This window comes from Coccinella septempunctata, chromosome 5, assembly GCF_907165205.1.
Source record: "Coccinella septempunctata chromosome 5, icCocSept1.1, whole genome shotgun sequence".
In the NCBI taxonomy this organism is placed as follows: Eukaryota; Metazoa; Arthropoda; class Insecta; order Coleoptera; family Coccinellidae; genus Coccinella; species Coccinella septempunctata.
Genome location: NC_058193.1, coordinates 38,999,770 through 39,025,358, shown reverse-complemented (window position 1 = coordinate 39,025,358; position 25,589 = coordinate 38,999,770). Strand labels below are relative to the sequence as shown.

General features: G+C 39.3%; 1 protein-coding gene across 5 annotated transcripts in view; it reads right to left on the bottom strand.

The window, feature by feature from the left end:
- Positions 1-807: 807 nt before the first annotated feature.
- The window catches only part of LOC123313847 (transcription factor Sp9-like), an 83,890-nt gene continuing 59,108 nt past the window's right edge, over positions 808-25,589 (bottom strand). For 2 of the 5 annotated variants that reach the window (XM_044898914.1, XM_044898913.1), the window contains exon 2: positions 808-2,678. In XM_044898914.1, coding sequence (XP_044754849.1) covers positions 1,347-2,678 — 1,332 coding nt within the window. In that variant the 3' untranslated portion in view covers positions 808-1,346. Of the gene's footprint in view, positions 2,679-12,943; positions 13,318-17,196; positions 17,445-25,589 lie in introns of those variants that run through there. The other 3 variants (XM_044898912.1, XM_044898916.1, XM_044898915.1) reach the window with 3 other exon arrangements.

Sequence of the window (25,589 nt, the reverse complement as noted above, 5' to 3'; positions counted from 1 at the left end):
TCCCCCTTCACATCAATTTATTAGTTTTTGAAAAAGATGTAATGCTTAATTTTGGATGGTGGGTGGTTGCGAACTTTTTTCATAGCTCCATGTCCTCGAATACAACCCTGTGCGAGTTGTGCCCTATTGTGAAATTATTACTCCCAATCTAAACCGCACAGCGTGATTGCACAGTTTGCTAATAATATTCTGGCTTTGGCAATGCGTTGAAGAGCTAACAGTTTTATCAGATTAGGCTATCATCAGTCACCCTCTGTGTTTTCGATATAGTGCCTTTCAATTAGAGACACTAATTCAGAATAATGTTTGATCTTTCGCTGTCCCTACTGATTTGGGGGAGATTTTGGGGATTTAATTTTGCGCATTTAATCGAGTAATCCCTGATTCAGTTTGACATCGGGGAAAATATAGTCCCTGTGCTTTTTATTATCTAATTATACTCTTGCAAATCGAACAAGATCTGAGATTGTTAACATACAAGGAGTACTTCATGATATTTCTCAGGCTGATGAGCAAACGATCTAACAGCCTGAGCTCAAGAAAAATCAATTATGTTGATATTATATTAAGACAATTCTTCTTTCTTCTCCAATTTTGAAAAATTTGGAGAGTTCAAAGTTGAAAAAATGTGTTTTCGAAGGCATGACCTTTTGTGATTTTCACTCTACAACTAGTATTGGTATAATATTAGATCAATACATTTTAGTTTGAATAGAAATTATGGTCTTATACTCACCTTCATTGTGTTTTTCGTTGGGTTAGCCACTTGAATGAATATATATGAGGGTGTGAAAATTAAACCAGATGTTGAGTCAAATTCGAAAATTATATTTAATGTCAACAAGTCACAAAAGCGTTTAGTACGATTTATACATATATTTATTGTTCACAATTTACAATATAACAGATCTTTGGCGGAGAGAAAAACATTAATATTCTGCAACACAAACGATTACGTCGTATTTTACATTAATATCACGTTCATATTCATAAATAAATCTGTGCGATTGCGCGTCTGAAGGTAGACCCTTTATATTGATATGTAACGCAATCTAATTATGTATATCATTTTCTCCTCACCTAATCTGTTCGGATAGATTAAAATTATTTATAATATGTACAATAAAATTTCAAGCATAATTCTCTTAATCCACAATATATACAGAGTTACGATTTATGTAAATAACAAATTTCATTCTTATATGAAATCGAGTAACATAAGAATTTAGCAGTTTAAATCTTCAAAGTGACTAAGAATTATTTTACAAGTCTTTACATAATCACACTTGGAGCCGCTTGCGCTAGTGATGAAACCCTGGATAGAGCAGCGCTGGGCCCCACCTAGCTCAAACCAAGCCCGGAGACTTCACATCTAACCCTGTGACCATATCCAGACCCATGTTAGATGATGGTGGTGGCGTCTGGTTGATAGAAGCTGGAGAATTCACGTTATTCGTTAAATCGCTCTGACTGTTCTCTTCCGAATCGCTGCAAGACTCTGAACTTCCCTTCTTGCCCGTACCGTTGTGGGTCTTAACGTGCTTGGCTAGGTGATCCGACCTCATGAAACGCTTGTTGCAAATGGGACAAGCGAAACGTTTTTCGCCCGTATGGGTCCTGAGATGCCTCTGTAACTCGTCGGACCTGGTGAATCTTTTACCGCAGAACAACCAGTTGCAAACGAAGGGTCTCTCGCCGGTGTGCCACCTCAGATGGGCTTTCAAGTGCGACGTTTTACCGTAAACTTTACCGCATCCAGGTATGTGGCAGCTGTGGATGTTCTTTTTTCTCAGGTGAACGCCAGCAGGGCCCAACCTTTCAGCTTCCTGGCAGTTTGGACAGTCGCAAGTTGCTCTACCGGTGTATCTCCTCTGCGATCTTGGAGAAGGTACTTGGGGTGGTAAACTTCCAGCGCCCCCGGTTGGGGATGATGCCGGACCGGTGTGGAGGCCGAAAGATGCAGTGACGCTCTGAGCCCCAGGCAACATGGATTTGTAGGTGTCTTGTAGTAGGTGTTGCCCCGAAGAGAGTAGATGGTTGGAGGCGGCCAAGGAATGTGTAAGACTGGAGTAATCCGAGGAATAATTGGCGGCGGCCATTTGGGCGTGCATACCAGCGGCGCCGCTCATATCTAGCCAACTGCCAGCGGTGGAATGGACGTCCCACCAAGCGTTAGCGCCTCCGACTGAGTCGCTCTTGATTCCGCCGTGGTGAGTGGCAGTGGACATCGTGTTGAACGGCCAAGATTCGTACGGGTGTCTGGAGTAAACCGAACCGAGCGCAGCATGATGGGCGGTGGCGGCACCTTCGACTTTACCGAGCAAAGAACTCTGATGATGATGATGGTGCGAATTGTCGGCTACCGAAGGTTGAGTAGTGGCCCCGGGAAAATACAGGTCGCTTCCGTAGGAAGCAGTGGTCGGGACGCTGGCGCAGGAGGTCATCACCGATCTGCTGGTGTAGGAGGTGTTGCCCGAGGAAGAACGCTGGGACGCCAGAGAGTTGGCCACCGAAACGTTGGTGCTTCCTGGAGACGGGGCCCCTTGCGGACTCTTCTTCCACGGGTGGAAACCCTTTCCAACAGCCGCGTCCGCCAGTGGAGGAGGTGACTTGCTCGAGAGCTTGTTGCATTGGGCGGCTAGCATAGCCAGTGGCGTTCCCCTCAGACTGGGATGGTCCTGAAACAAAGAAATCGCATTTAGTAATTTGATAAAATTAATGTATATGGGAATTTATGGTTGAGGTTGAGAGAAAGAGTGGCTTACTGAGCTTTAGGAGCGTATTCATTTAGGTGTCACGATATAAATCATATGAGGCAAAGTGCTGGAGAGTGCTAAGTGAATATCGGAAAATCTAATGGGATTAGGTTGATTGAATACTAATGGTAAATCAATAAAGTTCCCTATTTTCAATTACAGGCCGAAGACTATCGAATGTCAGTGTACCAGGGTCTCGAATCTTGAAATATTAACCCCCTGTAGCAATGGTCGAAGAGGCCATACGAACGAATTACCGATATGAGAAATGTGCATCATCCTCAATCTTCATTATTTATTCATGAAACTCCTCTCGACTCATCTTAGCCGTATAAATTTGTACCCTCGAACAGTAGCTACCAACATAAAGAAATGGAATGATCCCCGTCCTCCGGCTTATCTCGATTCGGGATCTCGACCGCCAATCAAAAAATGCCACTGGGCGTATTAAATTTTATCGAATATTCTCTCGTTGTGAGGACACCACTCAGGCAACCTTTGAGTCTCTTCCGATGCCCTGGCAGACAAAAGATCCGAGAGAGCCCCAATAGGTATTAGGAGCCAGCGGACTGACAGATCCGTCTGAAATGGAGCCCTAATTATTGTACGTCTTCATGTTGCGTTATAAGCGCCGGCCGATACGGAGGATGACTCTTCGAACAGATTCGTTCTATTAATGACGGTGCAGAAATCGATAATTGTGGTGCCAGTCTGTGATCTATGAAAAATGATAAAGTAATGAAAATAACGACCCGTATTTACGGACTCATCGCTCGCCTGAAGTGTCTGATGAGCTTGACTCGTTTACGTCCCGAAAAATGTACTAAATTACGATCCCGCTCATTAAAATTAATCGCCGAAGGTTGTTGATTTTGACGGAGTAATCGGACAAGTTCGACGCGGTTTCCCAAAAGAAATCCTCTCAGGCCTGAACGCTTACTGTCAAAATTCCATCATTGATATCCATTTTTAGGACGGTATGAAGAATATCTTTGTACGCCAGCTTCATATAGAAGTTGGTGCAGGATCTGCATGCACACATAACTGGCGCAACTATAAATCTCTGGTTTCATGGAGAATTCAATTCATTAGACCACGGACCGCCGCAATTACACGACCGCAGATAGTAAGCCGAATACGCCGCAACTATGGGCGTCCTAATTTACAATGGTCTCTGTTTCTGTGCCAATTAGCCGGACATCATTTGCCGCAGAGGAGTAATTCTAGTCGGGTGCCACCTAATTAGGCCTCGTGAGGGCTTAATGAACGCTGAACTTTATGACGGATCGAAATTGGAGGCTGCAGACTGACTGGTCGCCGAGAAAATTGATGAAAAATACGCGTAAACGCCGTCGGCGGAGATTGGGGCGCTAACTTCTGGAAGGTTCGCGACGAAGATTGGCCATTTAACCCGTTGTACTCATTCGCTGATGTAGAGATTGAATTCAAACTGTGAGAATCTCTTGGAGATCTAGGTAGAAGATGTTAATGCGTGAGGCGTCTGAGTTAAGGCGTTGTAAATAAACTTTTCTATATCGAATTCGTTAAAATTTGGGAATAAATAGATTCAACTTCACTTTCTAGACATTTATGGTTAATCCGTTACGCAAAGCATTCGAACTTAACAGCAAACATACAAAATTGTTGAGAAATTGTTCGTCCTACTTAACTTCAACACCCTATATCTTTGGAATGAATCAATTTTGGACAAACGTCCATATGAACTTTTCTTCGTAAAATATGCCTAGAAATCACCTCCTGCACTTGCTGTGACAATTTGAGCGAATTGAATTGAGTCGTTTCATTACGCCTTCCCATATAAATTGGCGTTTGGTATGATAACTTTACGAATTCACAGCCGAATTGGATCATTTCTTCACAGTATTGACAGGAAAATAGTATCGAACTAAAGCCAGCAACAACTGTTTGAATTCACCTCATAGTTTCGTGTGAAAATCGAAAAAACAGCAAAACGGCCGAATGTAGGCTTATCGGCGCTTTATAAGTGTAACTCGGCATCTTTGTCGTGTTTGCAGGTATATTTTTTTCAGATTTATGGTTGAATTTAGGTAGAATTTCATGAAGCATGATCAGTTAACGATTGATATCGAGAAATTATCCAATTTCTGAGAATATGGTGAAATGTTACTCGGCGGACAAGAACCGCCGACGAATTCAGCACCTTTCCCGCTATCGATCACGGTCTAAACGGACGGCGAACGACTCTCGAACCGACATTTACACGTATAATAAAAACTTTCACGCTTATTACCATTGTTTGCCGTGCATTAGGCCCCTCGACGAGGGGGCTGACGCCGTTGCCGACGTCGAACGCTACCTGGCCCGCTTGATTAATGACGATCCCGTTCGCGGAACGCGAAACTTTGTTGCATGTGCAACTCTGTGCTCCTCGTCGATCTGTGGTCGGAGCTGGCTCAATCAACCGGCGTAATGAAAAGTTGGCGCCTCCGAGTCGCCCGCGAGACACGCATAGCTACACAAAAAGAATCGGGAGACGTGAAGAGTGGCCGGGTTATTACGGAGAGCCGAAGGTCCTTCGGCAGAGACGAAAGGACGCTAATGGACGGTAACCCTAGCGCGGCGTTGCCGTTTCTGCCGTGTCATTTTTCAATGTCGGGCCGACTGGATGGGTTCTTGTTGCCAACTGTTCGGATTTCAGTGGTGATTAGACCGAATTCGTGAAACCGCCATATCAGGGTTGCCAACTGAAGTAAAGGTGACAAGCATGGTAGGTCTGGAAGAAGTACAACTTACAATTATACAGTTTCCTTGACTGGCTGAATTTTTAAGGTTTTACTGCAGGTAATTCAGATAGGCAGAGCTGTTTGTTAATTATACGAGTTATTGGGTGATAGCGAGCACTATCGTTGCGATTATGGCTTTGTGGTGTTTATATAGCATCGACTAGGCGAGTCTACGAAAACTGCCGCGCCGCAGCGGAAAAAAGATTGCAAATTGCGCGAGTGCGGCCCGATAAGTGGCTCGATAATAAAGAACATGAAAACGAAAGAGCTGTATCGAAACGAGCCATTACTGTAACGACTCCTAATTAGTTTAATGTCTCCAAGTCCTCGCGCGAGGCCTTAGCCAAAACACAAATTCATTATTCCGTGAATAATTGATGAATCGGACGCGAAATGGAGTGTTAGACGTAGGTGTGAGGGGTAAATCAACCGAAATGACTTTTTAATAATGATATATCTGCCGTAATAAAGAATAAACAAGGATAAAACGCCGGCAAATAGGGAAAAAGCCATCGGATATGTCGTAATGGAGAATTGATTGGTGTACCGACGGACAGACACAAACTAGACAGCTGTGACGTCGTAGATGGCGTGACACACATGGCCGCCTTGTTTACTTGTTTTGTGGGTTATTCTGAACCGCTAAGTTGTTTGATGTTTGGGGTGTTTGGTCAACCCCTTTCTGTATTGGTGCGCAAAATGGGGTTTACGACCGCGTTCGAGGTTTACCGTGCCTACCCCCGACGCCGGTGCGGTTTGTCGAATTTCCTCAAGGATCCCACCTCAATACTAGGATATTTTAACAGTAGATTTTTGAGGTCGAAAGAAACACTTTTTTCCCATACCATTTTTTCCAATTCGGCACTGATAAAAAGATATAGTCATTTTAAGTTTTCATGATGAGCTGTGCCACCCCTGGAAAAGCAAAATTACCTTCAGAATAACTAGTTGAATCTGTGATACTACGCATCTGTGGATCTTTCAAACAGAGTTGCATTCAGCCAATGTATCCAATTTTTCAAATTTTACAGAAGCTCCCAACTTAATTTCAAAAGTTGGGTTCTTTGAATTTTTGGTGTTTTTTATGGTACGTAATGGTCATAATGAGAAAACTGGAAGACGTGGGTGATATCTTGCGTTCGAAAAAGGTTCATCGAATAAAGTGAAAAACAACATTCCGAAATTCATTTAATTCGATAAAACCGTTTGTGGCATAAGTAAAAATAACATTTTTTATGGTTTTTCAACAGCCTGTATCTTTTGAACCGAGCCGATTCGACAAAAATGGTATAGGAAAAAAGTGTTTCTTTTGACCTTAAGAATCCACTGTTAGAATATAAATAAAATTCAAAAGTTCGGGTAACATAAACATAAAAAATTGATTCTCAAACGTATCTTTACGTGTTCGATGAGTTAACATGGGTCTTTCGAGGAATATACCGAGATGAATATCAAATTCCTTAATTTCTCCCATTCTCGTCCTTTCAAAACGTCGGATATCCTACAGGGTCGAGCAAAACAACGCATTATGCCGATTTCCACCCGCATCATTGTGCTCGAATCTGCTTACCAACCATGCGGAACTAGGTCTCGTATTTGCGCCCATTCAATCACACTTGATCCTACTCGAGACCATAAGAGGATTAGTCGTTACACTCTTGACAACAGCTAAAAGCACAACAACAATAATCCTCTACCTGCGTCCTTCAAATCTCGAGTGTTTACCGAGCTTTCCACCATCGGGGAACGCTTATGTGTGCGTATATCTGAATGGCATTCTCCGGGCCCATCCGAGCGCGTTTTTTGCGACAGTTTCCAAGCTTGTGACGCAACCGTACGGGGAAAAAGAGGTGCCTTGTACATTCCGAATCCGATACTTTGGTCGATGTCTCAATTTATGGGCTCACCTGTGCGTAGATCTCGTGGGTGAGTCGTTGTCATTCGATACTTTGGCATCGATCTAGGGTTGTACATTGCGATTTGTTCACACGGTGCATTCAATCCCTTTTCGGGAATCGCTACAGTCGATCGATGGTTTTTCGAGGTTCAAAGGGCTTTGAGAAAGGCGAAACTCTAGTTTCCTGTCGTGGGGGTGAAAAAAACTCGTACTCGAGTTACGATTTTGACTACTGAATGAAATCAGAAGAAGGGAAGATTCGGATGCAATTCCTTCGACGGGATCTCATGGGTTTTGACGTAATAGCAGGTGGGTGCTGGGAGGATTCGATTTCTCGTAATACCTGCATCATAATCCTTGTTCTAAGGAACTTGTGGAATCAGAGAACTCTTAAAATGTGAAAAAATTACTAATGTTGGATGAATTGGAAGTACACATTGATTTGGTCCGATTTTTATGGTCAAAAATGTATTCACTGCAGAATGAATTGAATGAATAGATGATTCAAAGTATTCTCTATTGCTGGCTAGAACTTTTTTCCTTCTCTGGCACGATTTTCGAATGCCATCTCGAAAAAATGCCTCGCCTTCGAGGGGATCCAAGTTGAGAGCCAATTTTTGATTTTTTCGAAAGGTGTGAGCTATTATATTGGTCAATATCTGGAGAATAACGTTTCACTTGATCGTTTTTGAATTTTCAATCAACTGTTCAGTTTAGGAGGCCTTGCTTTTGTATGATTTCCATATCAATTTCCATGCAGCATCCAGGAAAATGGGCGTTTTAAGTGATTCTTATTCCATTGAGTATTCGACCATTTTTCGAATCGACTGTCAGGCCCAACCAGACAATGTAACATCCAGAGGCGAATCTGTGAAACTCACAGCCTTCAGGATGAGAGCCGAGCTTATATAAATCATAGCCACCGAATTTGACCCTCATCAACATAAGAAACGACCATCGACTCGGGCGTTTCTAGGAAGGAATGGAAATTAATTTGGCTACTAGCACAATTTCGTCGTTTAATAATTATTTGTCAATCTTCTTACCCTTCAGGCCCGAAGGGCATCCCAGGTCTTTCGGTTCTCTGCTACCGATTATCATTTTTTTTCTCCTCCGTACAGATTTATTCGAAAATTATGCGGTAAGATGTTTGGACGCGTTGTATTTTAATTATCCTCAGTCTTAATGTGCTGGTGGGAGAGCTCCGTCTGGTAAATTAGTATTGGGGGCCTTTGTCGGGTGAAACAGACCGGTTTCCCTTCTGGGAAATGTTTGAAAAAACGTGGAGAATCCGAATCAATAAGCCTGGATATTGGTTTGAAAGCACCACCGCGAAAAATTGATTTTTATCGAGTTGGTTAGAGTCATTATTATTGGTACTTCTTCTATCGCATGTGAGCTCTACGCAAATTGGTCGGGACATGTTCAGAACCTTGAAGCACCCCTTGGAAATGGCTGAGATCTCATTGTCGTCGTTCTTGAATCCCGATTGTGCCATTCCTCGCGATTCATAATTCATAAACATTTAACAACCTTGTTGGACCCATTACGAGCCTTTCAAGCAAAACGGAAAGAATTATTGGAGTAATTGGTATTTATAATCAGGAACGCGAACTGGTCTTGTGTACATTCATTATACGAAGGCAGAATCTGGTTTATGGTCTACGCCTATGCTCGATTCAGCGAGAACCGTTTCGTATTTTGGATTTTTGTCGTGTTTCTGGCACGGTGAGAGGAAGAGAAAGTATATACGGTGGGGTGCAGTCGTTTGAAGGAAAAAATGTGGAAAGTTCCACGGCCTGTTTTTATCTCCGACTTAGAAGTTGGGCAATTTTGATTCATTTGTCGAAATGAGGGCATGATAATCGGGAAGGAAGAAATTTTAATAGCTTTTTGGAAAATGTAGGTGCCAATCAACAATAAAAAAAGGATTGAAAAGTGTATTGAATGTATCGTATCTTTGCAGATCCTTTTTGTGTCTTAATCATTTAATAAACCTTGGAAAAGCGATGGCTATGGAAGCCAAGTGAGTTTGTATTACGTTTTCAAGAAAAGTTTTGACATTATTTGGTAGTTTTTTCTGGTTTTGTTCTCAAGTTTAAGCTTTCTTCGCAGAACACCTCAACTAATAAGATGTTCTGTGGTGGTATCAAAAAGCTTTATATCAACTCAACAGGAACTTTTACATCTACAATTGAGACTTGATACAAATAAGGTTCTTTGGATAACTTATGTTCGGTTGTCCGCGATAATCATGCATTAATAGGAAATCGAGCATTAATAGGTGTCATTAACGGATGGTTCCTAACTGACTTGTGCGGAAAAATAATTTGTTGTTAACAAATCCTTATAAACGCGAGAAACAACCGCGTTGAGCTTGTTTAGGTCAGCTCGCCTTTCTCTAATCAGAGCTGAAAACATATCCGACGATCCCCCGCGGGCAATCAATAATAACGCTCCTAATTAAAAACCAACCCGTACCCAGAATTCAGTAGCGCAGCTTCCCACGCCCGACCTATAATAATGCTTCGAAACCGTATTAAAACATTTCATTATCGGACTTGGTATTACGGACGACTACCGGTGTTAACTCCTCGTGGCATGATGAACGCAAACATAACGAAACCCTCAAGTGTCTTAACGAGCCAACGTCGTAAACCGGGAACGCGGGTAGGTAGAAGAGCGAATTTATATGCATGAGATGCCCGAGGTACAAACTATGTTGAGATTTTTATGGGTCAGAACGGTAGAGAATGGACGGCGATACTGAAAAAGGAACGGACACTTCCGAAAACGGCCTTTCAAACTGCCAGGGACGGATTCGCGAATTCGAACTCACGAAAATGTCCCGAAACAGGTCACAGCGCATGGAAAACGACGAAAACTAATATAAAAAATCTGGATAGAGTGAAAATAACACCATTTTAATCTACGTCAATGGAATTGATCCAAAGAAGGAGATGCTTGCGTTATAATAAGATATATTGCGTGATGGTGATGTGTGAATATGAATTTTCGAAAAAAATATTTCGTCTCAGCTCAGATAAGTCCAAGATTTTTCATGACAGGTTATATCCTCATATTGTTCGGTTCAAAATGGCGAGAAATGCAACGTGTGTCGAGTCCGGCCCTGTATGTCAGCCCGAGATACAATCCAAATTATATGTACCACACTTTGTAAACTCACAATACACTCTTCTCCGAGAATTCTTCGATGGAACGTACATAAAGCGAACGTAAAATGAAGTAAACATTACAATGTTTGCAAATCCTTTTTTTTTCACGAGAATACAATGTTAGTAATATTTTTCCATCGAGAACTGCAAGGATTTCGTTGTATTCGGAACAATGGGCTTTTTGACAAGAGGAGCCATACTTTGAAAAGAAATTTACTGCTTAATATTGTGGAGAAATAGCTAAATCAAAATTTCGTGGGTTCCCTTTCTAAAATATGTTTTTTTCTTGAATCTTCAACCCTGGAAATCGCTGGTGTGGATCCACAAGCAAAAAACGTATAAAATCAACTTTGGTGTTGAACTAACCTTCAGTATTACCCTCGAAAATCTCTAAAAGAGAACTGACAAACAATTTTCATCTTTTTTTCTCAGAAAACTACGTGTTCCAATTGTAAAAATTTCGGGTGGTTCTAAATCAGAAAGCGAATAACCACGACAGAACAAGAGGAGAGACAGGAAGTCCCTGGAATATAAAAATGATTAATAGTCCGTCCATACAGACTTTCGGGAGAGCTTCAACCGCAAAGAACAACATCTGGATTCATTTCTCATATATGTATATGGAAGTTACCTGAAATTCGCCGTAAAATAACCCATTAATAAAAATGAAATATCTCAATTTGAGGGAAGACCATATGTGTTCGGTTTGAGGGTCAACTCGACGCTAATTGGCTATCAATTTGAGTCGCTATTTGCACGCACATCTAGTTTTATGCGCTAACGTCATCGCCGGAAAAATAACAGAATTCGTTGTTGGTTAATAATTGCTGTGTGCTGGCTGAAACCGAACGAATTGGTCGGAATTGAGATGGAGGCGACACTGACAAATCGACGGGTTCTTAATTAACTCCCGAAAGAAGCTTTTATGATTAAAACACGCTGGATGTCTTAATGGGTTCTCTATTCACGAACTATCTATTTTTTTCTTCGAATTTCACTATTATACTTCGAATATTTAAAATGTTTCATGAGTTGATAAACAGACGCAGGAAAATAGTTGAGTACGGTTTCGATACCATATACAGGGTGAGACTTTGACCCGTACAAATATTTTAACAGTAGATTCTCGACATATAAAGAGACACCTTTTTCCTACAACATTATTTTCGATTCGGCACTGATAAAAAGATATAGCCATTTGAAGTTTTCATTATGAGAAACAAAATTAGATTCAGAATAACAAGCTAAATCTGTGCCACTACAAATCTGTGGATCTTTTAAACAGAGTTGTATTCAGCCAAAGTATCACAGTTTTTTTTTTATTTTTGAACATCAAATTACTCGAAAACGGCGCATTATACGAGAAAATATGAGGAATACTTTTATTTTACAAAACGTTCAAATATTCATTAGATAGCGTCCAACTTAGTTTCAGGAGTTGGATTCTTTGAATTTTTGGTATTTTTATATGGTACGTAATGGTCATAATGGGAAAACTGGAAGACGTAAGTGATATCTTGTGTTCGAAAAAGATTCTTCAAATAAATGAGAAACTATATTCCGAAATTCATTTCATTTGATGAAATTGTTTGTGAGACAGAGCTAAAAATCAAAATTCATTATGGGTTCTTAACAGCCTGTAACTTTTAAACCGAGACGATTCGTAAAAAATGGTAAAGGAAAAAAGTGTTTCTTTTGACCTCAAAAATCTACTGTTGAAATATTTGTAGGAGTCAAAGAGTCGTCCTGTATATACTAAGATCGACATTTCATGAAAATTCATAGATATACAAGCAGCATTCTCTATCAATACTGTCGAGAGGTGTAGAAAATTATATGAAGAAGATAGATTCCCCTTACACTAAACATAAATGTACAGAATAAATGTCAGAATCAACAAAGTTCCTTCAAGGGTTGTTTCATTTGTGAATCTGTCAAACGCAGAAGCTAAGCTCACTTCAACAACCGATAAAGGTGCTGATCTTACAACAATAAAACGACATTTCAGGTGTAACAGTAAGTTGTATTGAGGATTGTATGTTTAATAAGTTTGATACAGCAAGAAAAATACAAGGTTCTGCTTGTATTAACCGGTATTTAAAAGAAGAGACATCCACTGATTCGGCAAGAACTGAAATCGATGACAATTACAAACTTTTCAAGATAAAACAAAGAAAAGAATGCCTATTAATATGAATTCAAACAATTAATGAGTAGAATGTGATTGATTCATTATTTCCCCAGTGGATAAAATGGTACTCGGTATGGTGCATAAGTGTGGAAAAAACTTCAATTATAAGGTGATTGTGGATGAATGAAATTAAGCGCGAAATTAACATCTGATTTTACCTTTCGTACTCACATTCCTCATCTCAGAGATCAGCAATGTACAGGGGGGTCTACCGCTTCGACACTGCTTGTACTGGACTTTCGTTTTGGTCGCATGCCGTATAAATGCATCCTAAATGACGCGCGCCGTCATCAGATAGACTTAATAGCCTCCCGCGAATCGAAAATTTCATTAATTGTCCCTCATTGTCCTTTTCCCATTCAAATCAACCGACGGCGGACCGGATTTTTTACGTTTGTTTGCACACATTACGAGATTTTCATTATTACATGCGAGCAATTTAAAATCCATCAACTGTTTAATGTTCTCTCCGCGGAATTATATGTGAAATTAATTATTCCAACGACGTTGGTAATGAGATATTTTTATTGGAAGTTCCGTTCTAGATTAGGACGTTATATGTACGCAGATCGGTCCGACGCACGAGTTGATGGACGTGAAAAACGGTATAACGACGCGTTTTTTCTGCGTTTCGCGGTTTTAATTGCGCATGCAATCGGTCTTAATTTGAGTTAATGCTTTCGGCTTATTTTAATGACGGAGCCGATTTTAATTGAGTGTCGGTAAGGAGCGAATGAGTTCGTTTTTCATTTCAGCGTCACTTACGTAGGTAAACGTAATATCGTTTCTATGTAAATATGGATAGATTCCACTCGAATGACGTTTAATTTCTTGCCTTGATCGAGTGGAGGGAAATTCATTAAGCGTTTCTAGGAAGGGACACGCGCTACGCTGGAAAAAATGCTAATAAACGAGTGATTATTGGTTTTTTCGATGGAATCGATCGATGAAAACGTTCAGGATCGCTGGGGAATGAATTATTACTGCCAATGAGTGACAGTAACGTTTGAAAGTGGTGTTGTAAAGGAACAAAGCTATTCTGGTATGTGAGCAAGTGAAATTGTCGAATTTCGTTGGGCAACAATACAAAAAATTGTATTGACTTTTCAGTCGGTGTTTGTCGGCAAAGTGCCCTCTGCGTCTAGACCAAGCATCATAGCATCATCGGCGTATCTACATATTACCTGAACTGCCGCTAAACTTCGCCTATCAACTCCTCGACCATATAAGCTTAACAAGTTTCAGAAGAAATAATTATAAAAACCATCAAAACATCGCGCGCGGCTAGGCCACAAAAAGAACACAGAAACTGGCCGACCAACTAATAACCCTGACTAGCAGTTCCTAACAACCGGCTGAATAGAGATTGAAAGAGTATGAAGGAACGTCTTCAGATGGTCGGCCGAAGGCTATTTTGAAGGAGGAATCGATCGGGCCAAATTTTGTTATTGCGTCGTTTTTTCGAGCTAGATATTCTGACTTTACGGCGGTTTTTTGCAGAGGGCGCAAAAAAGGTTTAGAATAGTGTTTACACAAGGAACACAAACAGGCTTCTACTTTTTTCAGCACATTGTACCAACGCAACTAACCTAAGATTAGGAGGGCACATTGATAACTCGTCTTTTTAGAATTCAGTGGAGCAACAATACTGGGTGTTTATTAAAGGTGGCACGAGAAACGCCGAATACATTATTTCGTGCAAATAATGCGCGTCTTTGAGTCGTACGAATATTCTAATTGTAGGTTCTTGAGGTCGAAAGAAACACTTTTTCCCTTTACCATTTTTTACGAATCGGCACGGTTTAAAAGATACAGGCTGTTGCAAACCCCTAAGAAATGTAATTTGTTAGCTCTGTCTCACAAACGGTTTTATCGAATGAAATGAATTTCGGAATATAGTTTTTCATTTATTTGATGAATCTTTTTCGCACACAAGATATCACCCATGTCTTCCAGTTTTCTCATTATGACCATTACGTACAATAAAAATACCAAAAATTCAAAGAACCCAACTCTTGAAACTAAGTAGGACGCTGTCTAATGAATATTTGAACGTTTTGTAAAATAAAAGTATTCTTCATATTTTCTCATATAATGCGTCATTTTTGAGTAATTTGATGTAATTCAGAAGTATCTGTGAAATTTGAAAAATTGGGTACTTTGGCTGAATACAACTCAGGAAGATCCACAGATGTATAGTTTAATAGATTTAGCTTGTTATTCTGATGGTAATTTCGTTTTCCAGGGGTGGCAGAGCTCAATATGAAAGCTTAAAATGGCTATATTTTTTTATCAGGGTCGAATCGGAAAAAATGGTATGAGAAAAAAGTGTTTCTTTTGGCCTCAAGAATCTACTGTTAAAATATTCGTACGAGTCAAAGATTCACCCTATATGAGGTGTCAAAAATACCCTTTTGTATTGTAAGAATTGAAATGGACCAAGATATTTCGTTGGCACTTCCGATATGTCAATAGTCTTTCATTAATTCGAACAAAATAGCATTTTGAACCGTAGGCAATAACGATCATTCTGTGTTTGTAGCACAGTATTATGGGATCGTGATTTTTTTCATCATGGATCGCTCTGTTTCGTGGCCTCATGATGAATCAGAGGTAGAACCGCAAAAGTTTCATAAAACCGCACGTTCAAACTCCTTTTCACCACACGTATTATACGTCCACAAAGTCTCCGACATATGCGAGGCGTAGATTTAGGCATAAAGCGTATTTTTACCGAATCCAGGTCAATCTTCACCCTTGCCCTAACTAACGGCTTTCAATCATCTTTCTGATAGGGGATTGACAACCTGGAAAATTACAGCGTTGCTTTTAGAACGCTGCTCAACAACTGGTCTACATCCATCGGTATCTGACATTCGGGGTTTTGTATACCTTCTTCCGATTCAATTGAGATTTGCTGAATAGATAAACTCTGTAATTTGTTTGAAGAGAAAATTTTGACTTCGTTTTGCGTTAATTTCTAAGAGCTGGAAATTATTTTTGCCCTGAACCTCATAATACGAAAAATTTAAAAACTGGATTAAAGTATACTTTGGAAATCGTTTTTTTCCTATTGGAAAGATTTTGGTCCTTAGGATATTGAAATGTCGTGGTTTTCATGACGGAACAATTTTATAGTATCTCTATCTATACTATCAGGGGTAGGACAAAAAACATTCCATTACCTTTTATGGTCAGGATGCTAGACCATTGATAGGAAGCCCGTATATAAATTTCTCTTTATTCTTGGCTTTTGTTGAGTAACATCTGTTAAACATGTGTTCTTCTAGGAAAAACTGGGATGTTTTAAGTGTTTTTCAATCGTACTTATTCTTTTTCTACTTTATCAAGCTCTTGCCCTCTGAAATCCATCAATTGTACCTAAAGTTGATGGTATTTGTTGCTAAACTTGTTTTTTTCCAGTTTGAACGCATAACTTGCTGGTTTGTTTCTTCGAATTAACTGTGACTACAGTATACCTACTGGGATGAGTGAGGAAACCTATTGAACTAGCAATTTGCGCCGCATTTTTGTCGGAAACCTCAAAGACAATGAGACGAAAAACTTCGCACGACCCATCATCTCGATTTCACCACCGAAAACCCTCCGATAACCGTCAAAAAAGACCGGGGCGATGAATATTCAGGGCAACAATACATCATAACCGATCCGTTGCACGCGCAGCACCGTCTCTTCTGCCCGTCGCTCGAGCTGTCACAGCGTGATCGCTGTCGAAATGAGCAAAGTACCTTTACCTCATGTAGCTACTGATGGATCTGCACAGCGGGACGTGTTCCGAAGAGGTATTAATCCTAATGGTGTTTTAATCCCTTCAACACCAACTGTTCGATGAAATGGGATCGACACTGCTGTCAATTTTCACGAAAAAAACAGGAGAGGTGATGATCGATTAGAATGTTTCAAGTTTATGAGTGAGAATGGCAGTTTAACGTACAGTCAATGAAGGTCGTAGAGAATTCGAATTGTTATCGATGTTTTCAATTGCACTAGGTTTTAAAGGGCCATAGTTTTTTGTATTCGTCACTGAAAATCGTCATTTTACTCTGTGGTTTCTATTTCATTCTACTGAATCACAGTTGGTTGAAAGGATTGAACAGTGCCAAGGTAAAATGATACTTTTTCGAAAGATTCCAAGACTCCAGCTGACTTTCTAATTGGATTAAGAAGAAAACTCACTTTCAACCTTGAGAAGCTGTGAATGTTCGCAGGCAAACCCTTATTTTTCCGTTGTGAAAGATTCATATCCAATGTCACTTAACTTTCAGGTATATATACGAATATGATCAAGGTAGTCATTGAAAAAAGCTCTGGATAGGGTTGTCATCTAGACATGACAAACCCAATTTCTGACAATTGAACAAAATCGAGAAAGATAAAAGTGTATTCTTACCGCAGCTTTGACATTCATGGTCATAGCGGGTATCTGGGCTCCGTATAGCTGCCCAGCGGTGGGTGTCATATCCGTCAGCATGATGCCCGACAAAGCCAAAATATCACTTTTCAAAGATGCACCTTCGACGATGAGAACATAAAACCGTAACGAATATCGATAACGAGAAACAATGGACTCGTAGAACGCACCTGTAACGACTATACAAACGCGCAAACCTATAGAACTGGTCGCAAGAGCCGCTATCCTGGCTCGGTGGAATTTTGGGTAGGGGTTAGGATACTCTGGAAAATCACAGGTTCCCCTACTGACCGTCTGGCAATGGAGGCGCGGCCCCTCATCCCGTCCAATGGGACGCGTTGCCATTGATACGTGGCCGCGCCCACCGATATCCAGTTCCTAAGAAATTGGCTCATGCGCGTTGGCGTTGGACCGTGGATACCTAACCTCCTGGATGATGCCTCGTTATGCCTATCATTTCGCGCGTTCCGTATAGATGGCTCTTTAACGTGAAAGCGGGCATTATATACGTCGTCCATTGAAGGATGGAATTGAGCTAATGATTCGGTTAGAACCTGTCAGAGAGGTGTTATTTTCAGTAGCAAGTTTATCTCCACATGTAGATATATAATAACATGGATTTAAATGTTGGCATTAAAGATATCGAGTTGGTTTCATTGAGACTGTAATTTGGGTATGGATTTGATGGCGATTCAGGGCATGGTGATTGAATACCGTTCAATTTTTCAACGGCCGCTCATTAGTACAATCCTATATATTTATCTTAAATTTTTTTTCGAGATTCAGTGGAAGGATTCACTTTTATGGCTCCTTTTCTATCGGAATGTAGTGTCAATGATCTCAGATATAACAATTTACAGCATTAAAACGTTGATTAGTTAAATTACATGAAGTATAACCTTCAACGACCTGAAAATGACGATATAAAGGAGAAGTACATATTTTTTTCTACATTAGCCAGTTTTACTAGGGACACCCTGTATATATTGGATGGCTTTGTCACTTGTACAAACCATTATTGGGTTAAACTAAAACCTGAAGAAAGATTTCAGGTAACCCCTTAGAAAAAAGTCCAGTGGAAACAGATCAGGTGATCTGGGTGGCCACTCGATATGTCAGTTTACTAGACATACTTAATAATTTAGGTATATCCACCCATAACTTGTGTCTTTATTCAAGCAGCCCCATTGGTGATCTTCTTCTCCAAAAGAAACGATGTTTGTGGAGAATTCTGTGTAGCAGAAGAATTTTCTATTAGACTGGGTACCTTCAATCTACGAAAGCGCTGAAGGGCCACACAAAAAAAAATCCAAATGTATAATTCCGACTTGCTGAGTCAGAATTCTGAGTTACAAGTCGGAATTCCGAATTGCAAGTCAGACTTCTGAGTTATAAGTCGGAATTCTGAGATACAGGTCAGAATTCTGAGATACAAGACGGAATTCCGACCTACAAGTCGGAATTCTGAGTTACAAGTCGGAATTCTGAGTTACAAGTCGGAATTCTGAGTTACAAGTCAGACTTCTGAGATGCAAGACAGTAGTGGGGCTAGAATTGGTCGAATGTTTTGTTGCATTCGTTTGTTGCCGACCCTATCTCTTTTCTTTCAAAAGTGTTTATTGATTCTGACAAGCTCACAGAGCTTCTGAGGGGTTCGTCGTAACCCACGGGGAATCAGGATAATATGATAATATATAATATATCTGTAGTATCCATATATGCTCGTAGGGTGACAATAAGTCGATCGCTTCTTCCTGTTTTGACACGATTTGCGAAGGCCTCTCGCGAGCACTTTATAGGGATTACTAACGACTAATGGCCAGTTTCATAATCAAACTTAAAGCCCCTTCAATTTTAAAGCTTTTCTTCAACTCCACCGAAACTGACACTAAACGAAACTTAAAGTGACTTTGAACTTGATTATGAAACTGGATGTAGGAATTTCGATAAAGTGCTCGAATCACTAAGCACTAAGAAAGGTTCTGAAAAGTTCCCAGGAGCATAATTCTCGGGAGTACAAAAATACTCCAAGTGCTTTCACAAGCACTGAGCAGGAAGCTTTGGGACAGCTCAGCTATGGTGCAACCGAAGAGAAAAATAGAATATCATTTCATTCATCCAAGAAGCCAAAAACACATTCACGGATCAAATGCAAAAAAACAAAAGTCATTAGACCTATTTTAGCCCTCTCCCTGCCTTGCATCTCAGAATTCCGACTTGTATCTCAGAATTCCGACTTGTATCTCAGAATTCCGACTTGTATCTCAGAATTCCGACTTGTATCTCAGAATTCTGACTTGTATCTCAGAATTACGACTTGCAAGTCGGAATTGTACATTTGGAATTTTTTTTTTGGTGTGGTACTTCAGCGCTTTCGTATCAATCTACAAGTTGCCCTGCGCACACATAAATTCTCGATCTTGAATCAAATCTAGAGTTCCACCCCCGCTCTAACCCCCGTAAGAAATCGCCTAACCGCAAACTTGGGAAAAAAATCCGACCTAATTCCCAACTCCCTCAAAAAAAAAACCCGTGAGTGTTTCCCAGGACGACCCGATGAACCATTACGATCATCAGCTGGCATGTGGCAGACTGCCCTTTATCTAGCATCTATAACCCGGACTATCAGCCTGGCCGAGGGGGCTGCAGGGGGGGCCCGAGCCGTAATTACGCCCCATCTCGGTCAATATTAGCGGCGCCTGTTGTATACCAGGCCCGCATTATCGTCATTATATGTCGGAGTCATCATCATCATTACGTTGACTGATCAGACTTCAACTTCTCGACCGGCCCGACAGAGACGATGCACTCCGAAGTTGACCGGCCACGTCTTGCACACAAGTGGGTTATCAGACCGAACGCCAAATTGGTCCGGTAATCGTTGTTTTTTATCGCGCATTCCTGCTGAAACGACGCGAAGTTTCGTGGCTGAAATATCTTCAGAACATGACCGAAAACCTTACGTCGTCTGGTTGGTTGACATCATCCGAGATCGGTGCGATCAAACTTATGATTTCTTAGGGCTAATTGCGACTGTGTGACCTCCAGTTACTGAAGAGACCAAACCGTGACCTACAGATCCTTCCACACTCCGGGCATGGATTGTCACCAACCAGATCTGGCCGTCGCTGTATCCTTCTCGAGTCTCCATTATAATTGTGGACCAAAGACCTCCACTGTGATCTGTCTAACGCCAGTTGTTCCCAGTTATGATTGGCCTTAACTGATTTCAGGGATTGATCCTTAAACCGCTTATACTGGCCTTCTGGTTTCCGAGCTCCCTCTGTGAATTCGCCATACAGAGAGCTATTTTGGGGAGTCTTGTGTCTTTCATCCTCAGAATGTGGCCGCTTCATCTGAGTCGGGCCATCGTTACTTGAGTCCCAATTGTTGTACAACTCGCACACTGCAAGACTTCCGCATTTGAAACTTTGTGGAACCATCTGATGTGCATTATTTGTCTTAGATGACGCACTGAGAAAAATCTTGAGGTTACAATGTGAAATTACCCACATATTAGCTGGACAGGTTACAGTTACACGGTTGGATTATTTTTTTCACAACTAATATCTGGATGTTTCTACAAGGGTGTTGCGAAATTTCATGAAAAATGTAAAACTATCATGTATATTTACAGTGAATATGAAATTTACAGAAAATATGTGTTAATTCTCTGTGATATCACAAGGGTTGTAATATTCACCTGAAAAATTACAACTGCAATGCAATATTACAATAAATTTGCGAATTTCAACATGAAACGGTAATTTCACAACATTATTGTGATCTAAATTTTTTTTGAATCACAATAATTTCGTGAATTATCACATGAAAATGTGATTTCACAACGTTATTTCACAAAGTTATTGTGATTTGAGAATTTTTATTGTGAATTTGCGAAGAAAAAAATGTTGTGTTGTAGAATTACAATGCAGAACAGTTTTAATTTTAAAATTCCTTCACAAATGTGCTTATACAATGTGTTATTACGGCGGTTGTGAAATTACCACGAAAAAATATAATTGTACAATATGATATCGCGGCACAATTTCCTTCAAGGATAGAACACTTTTTATTTACATGTCTACAGCAAGAGAAAAATCTTACGCGAAATTATTGAAATTTATTATGGTCAAAATATTTCTCTCGAATATGGAAACAGAATAAAAAAAAAGATCAATCGGTTTCCATTAGAGAGTTCCAAAGATGCCGCTTGAAATTTAATAAACAACTGATGATCTTACGAAGGCCAAAATTGTGCTGTTCTTTTTCCGATCCACGAAGAGTCTCATCTGAAGCTGACTTTTCAGAAGCTCATCTAATGGCAGCTCCAGGAGCTTTCCGGTGTAGATCGGTGAAGGAAAGAATTTTTTTGTTGTTATAACTATTCTGTGCATGTCTAGGAGTGTGTGTACAGGATTTTTTTTTAATGCTTCCTCCCCTCCTCATTTTGGACTGCTGCCTTATATTGATCTGTGTCCACACACCCCATTGCCTGTACCTCTTTCTAATTTTGATCCATCAGTACAACATACAGTCCATACAGATGACTTTTTGTCTAATTTATTCATCGCATTGAGACAGTCCACAATGACGTTTTTTGTAGAAATTTTTTTCTCGACTTGTTCTTTATATGAATACATTTCTGAAGATATAAATAAAATATATCTTATTCTATTCTTTGTATAATTCATATAGGAGAATATAGGTTCCTGCATTCCTCCTCAACCATAATCGAATAACAAATTCTGTCACTTGGTCAGAAAATATTTTGAGTAGGTACCTACTGCTGACAAAACTCGTAAGTCTGGGTATTTTTGTAAAATATCTATTTTAAAAATGTGTTAAACACATTCATAGCTTGAGCGTAATATTACAATATGATTGCAAATATCAAGTCATTTTCCACCTATGCGGTACGTGACGTCGCTCGGCTGGATCCGAATTCACAGCTTCAATGGAATTTCATAATGCAATTGTAAAATCACAACTTTTATCTGCTTCCAGATTCATTCTGTGGCCAATCAAAACCTTTCCTGCAACTGGCACCTGCTCGTTGCCCAATCCCATATCCTATCGTAGATACTCACTAACTTACCCCATAACCCAATTCATTCTGGAATGATCCACTGTGTCTTCAAGAACTCTGAAGTGCGAAGAGTTATACATGGTTCAGTTTTTTGTTTAATATGATTTAGTTCTTTCAAGTTCCAAGTATTTCTGCCTTCCAAGTTCCTTCAAGGTTTCAAGTGTGTGACAAAAGTAATATATACTGGAATATTGGTAAGTGGATAGTTATAATTTTTTGAAAGCGATGTTTATTTTTTCGATTTGTGGTTTTCCTTTGGCATAAACTAATGAAAAAAATTGAACACCGCATGCATACAACTTATTATTCATTTATTCTGTATCGAAATATTGCCTATTGGATTCCTACTTATTTAATTTTTTTTTTCAGGAATAAACCACCGATACGAATTCTTTATGGAAAAACGATATGTGTTTACAACCTATGTATTCAGGGAGGCCCTCAATTTAATCTATGGAGATGTTCCGAAGGATGCATTTCAACATTCATCCGGATTCTGGAAGTAAGTCAAGCACGACAAAAGCAAGTTTTATAGAAAACAAATTCATAAATTTATCTATTCCAGAAGATTGTGTCTTTTTTGTTGGAAAAAGACTAGGTATACTTTGTTTTTGAATTTTAAGTTTATACTCTTATGATATGAACCGCTAAATAAGCGCACACTCATATCAATATTTTCAGAAGCTGATATTTCACAGTTGAATGCTTCACAATTATGTTGATTTTTTTTTATATTTTGAAAAAAATGTTTAATCATTTTGGATGATATTTGTGGTTGTTGTTTTTGTTTGATGTAATGTTTCATATTGCTTTTTATATTGAAGATTATATTAATTTCATGTTGTGGTTGTTTTTTACCTGATATAATGTTTCATATCTGTTGTTTTCCATATTGATGACTATATTTTATGGTGTAGTTGTTATTTTTAATTAATTTAATATTTTTCTCCATATTGATGTATATTTTAGGCAGTGATTGTGCCAAATTCAGTTCTGTACAACTACTTTGATGAATAACAAAATAAAGACAATTATCCAGTAATTTTCATGGTTATTTCACGAAGTAATTTTAAAAGGGTGTGGGGTATTTCTACAATGAAATCTGGAATTTTAACAAATACTTGAAATTTACAATTAAATTCTGTGAATCTGCTCTGTTTATTCACAACATTATAGTATTTTACGGTCTAATTGATGCTAAATTTCACGACGTATTTTCGCGAGAACAAGAGGTGATTCCACAATGAATCCTGTAATTTTCCAAAATTTTTTAATTTTACAATTTATTTCTGTAAAAATCCTTTGCGAATTCACAGAATAAATGTAATTTTACAGTTGTGATTTCACAATGAGTATTCACAGGTTTAGTTTCTAGAAAAATCATTAGAATAAATTTCATGTGAAATCACAACCAACTTGTGATTTATATTTTCTGTGATTTTACAAGGTTTTCGTTTCAAAATATTCCTTGTGAAATTCCAGTGATTATCGTTGGTCACAAATAACCCAAGATTTTCACTGTAATTTCACTATTTCGTTCTCTCAGTGCGTTGCGTTTGTTCAAGCTGTTTAATGTGTCGCCTGTAGGGCGTCCAGTTTTCCAGTTGGGAGGACCACTGCTTTGTAAACACCTGTCTTGGTCTTCAGATTGAGGTCGTGATTTTGAAACACTCTGACCTTCAGCTTCCAGAATGCCTGTGATGCCTAACTGATACGATTGTGTATTTCCGTGTCCAGGTTAGCCCTAGTATTTATGAAGCTTCCCAAGTATTTGAACTGCTCGACCTGTTCCAGAGTTTCATCCTCCAGGCTGACATCTGTTTGAAGGCTTTCTGGCGGACTTACCAGGATTTTGGTTTTGTCGATATTGAGTCTAAGGCCTTCAACTTCGTATGTATGTTTGCAGGTGTCCAACATTATCTGTAGATCCTCTGAGCTGCTAGCGGACCTCATCCAAAGAAACGACCCACAACACCCACGTTCAGGTTGAGGCCTTTCCAAGAACACCTTTTAATCCGAAGGCATATAATATCCAAACAATCGGCCGATAAATAATCGAGTTAAAAGACCGACAGATGCGGTATTGAGCGATAAAAGAAATTAGTTGTGCGGACATTCCAAACAACAAATTGTTATATGTGCTCATTTCCAGTGACGGCTCGTGCCCATAAGGTGTGGGTCGGCCAGACCCAGGATATACAGGGGAATATCCTGAAATAAAATTAATATCTATTTTTTCAACCAATAACTGAAAATGAAAACGTGGAATCCCACCATAATCTCTGTTTTTCTAAAATTAAATATTGATATATTTTTTGTCGATTAAGTTTCTGAAGATAAGTTGGATAGGGTTGCGGCTAAGGGATGGAAAAAACTATTCAATTTTATTTCCCAAAAATAAATGCAATCAGAAATGACATGTTTTTCAGCATCTTGATGTTAAGTTATTGGTTGAGAAACTACTCATTGATAGAAGAAGGAGGTAATTGAAAATCAATTGGTGGGTTTCAGTGTCTTCATTTTAAGTGGTTGATTAATATTGAAGAAATATTAATTTTATTCCAGACTTATGCCCCATCCTGTAGATATAGTCTGATTTATTTTTATACAACAGTGTATAAAAGTTTCGTTTTCAATGCGATATAAAGTCTTGTTTTTGGAGAAAGAATGTACAATACTTCTTTGTTTTTGCCCAGCTTTTGAATAATAGTTTTATTCTTCTTCGGTGTCTCTCTGTAAATACCGATAACAAATTTATTACAACACAAAACGTCAATACGAATCAAAATTTCACTGAAACACATCTACAATTTTGATTTTAAGTGAAAATGTACTAATTTTTCCTTTCTTTATTTCACCATTCTTCCTTCTACTGTCACATGATCTTGTGACCGGATGCAAAGTTTGTTTCGATTTGCTACTACTCCAATTATTCAACAATTAAAGAAATTTAGAATCCACTCAGATTATCAAAATTTACGAAATGAATCGAAGAAAACTGATAAACACGTGCACCCCTTTCTCTTATTCTACGACACTGACCTAATTCAATTCATAATATGGGAACAGCGATGCGGATGCGATTCTTATATCCCCACTCCGAGGCTCGGCCGGCCGGCCTACGCGTATTCAAGAAGCTTCGAAATCACCGTGCCCTTATAAATTCACTAGGAATTACGAATTTTTATGCTCAAAAAATCACTAAACTTCTCTTATACGGTCGGAATACTCTTTTTCAAAAATTAACTATTCATTTAATGATAAAAAAATCTAACTATAATTA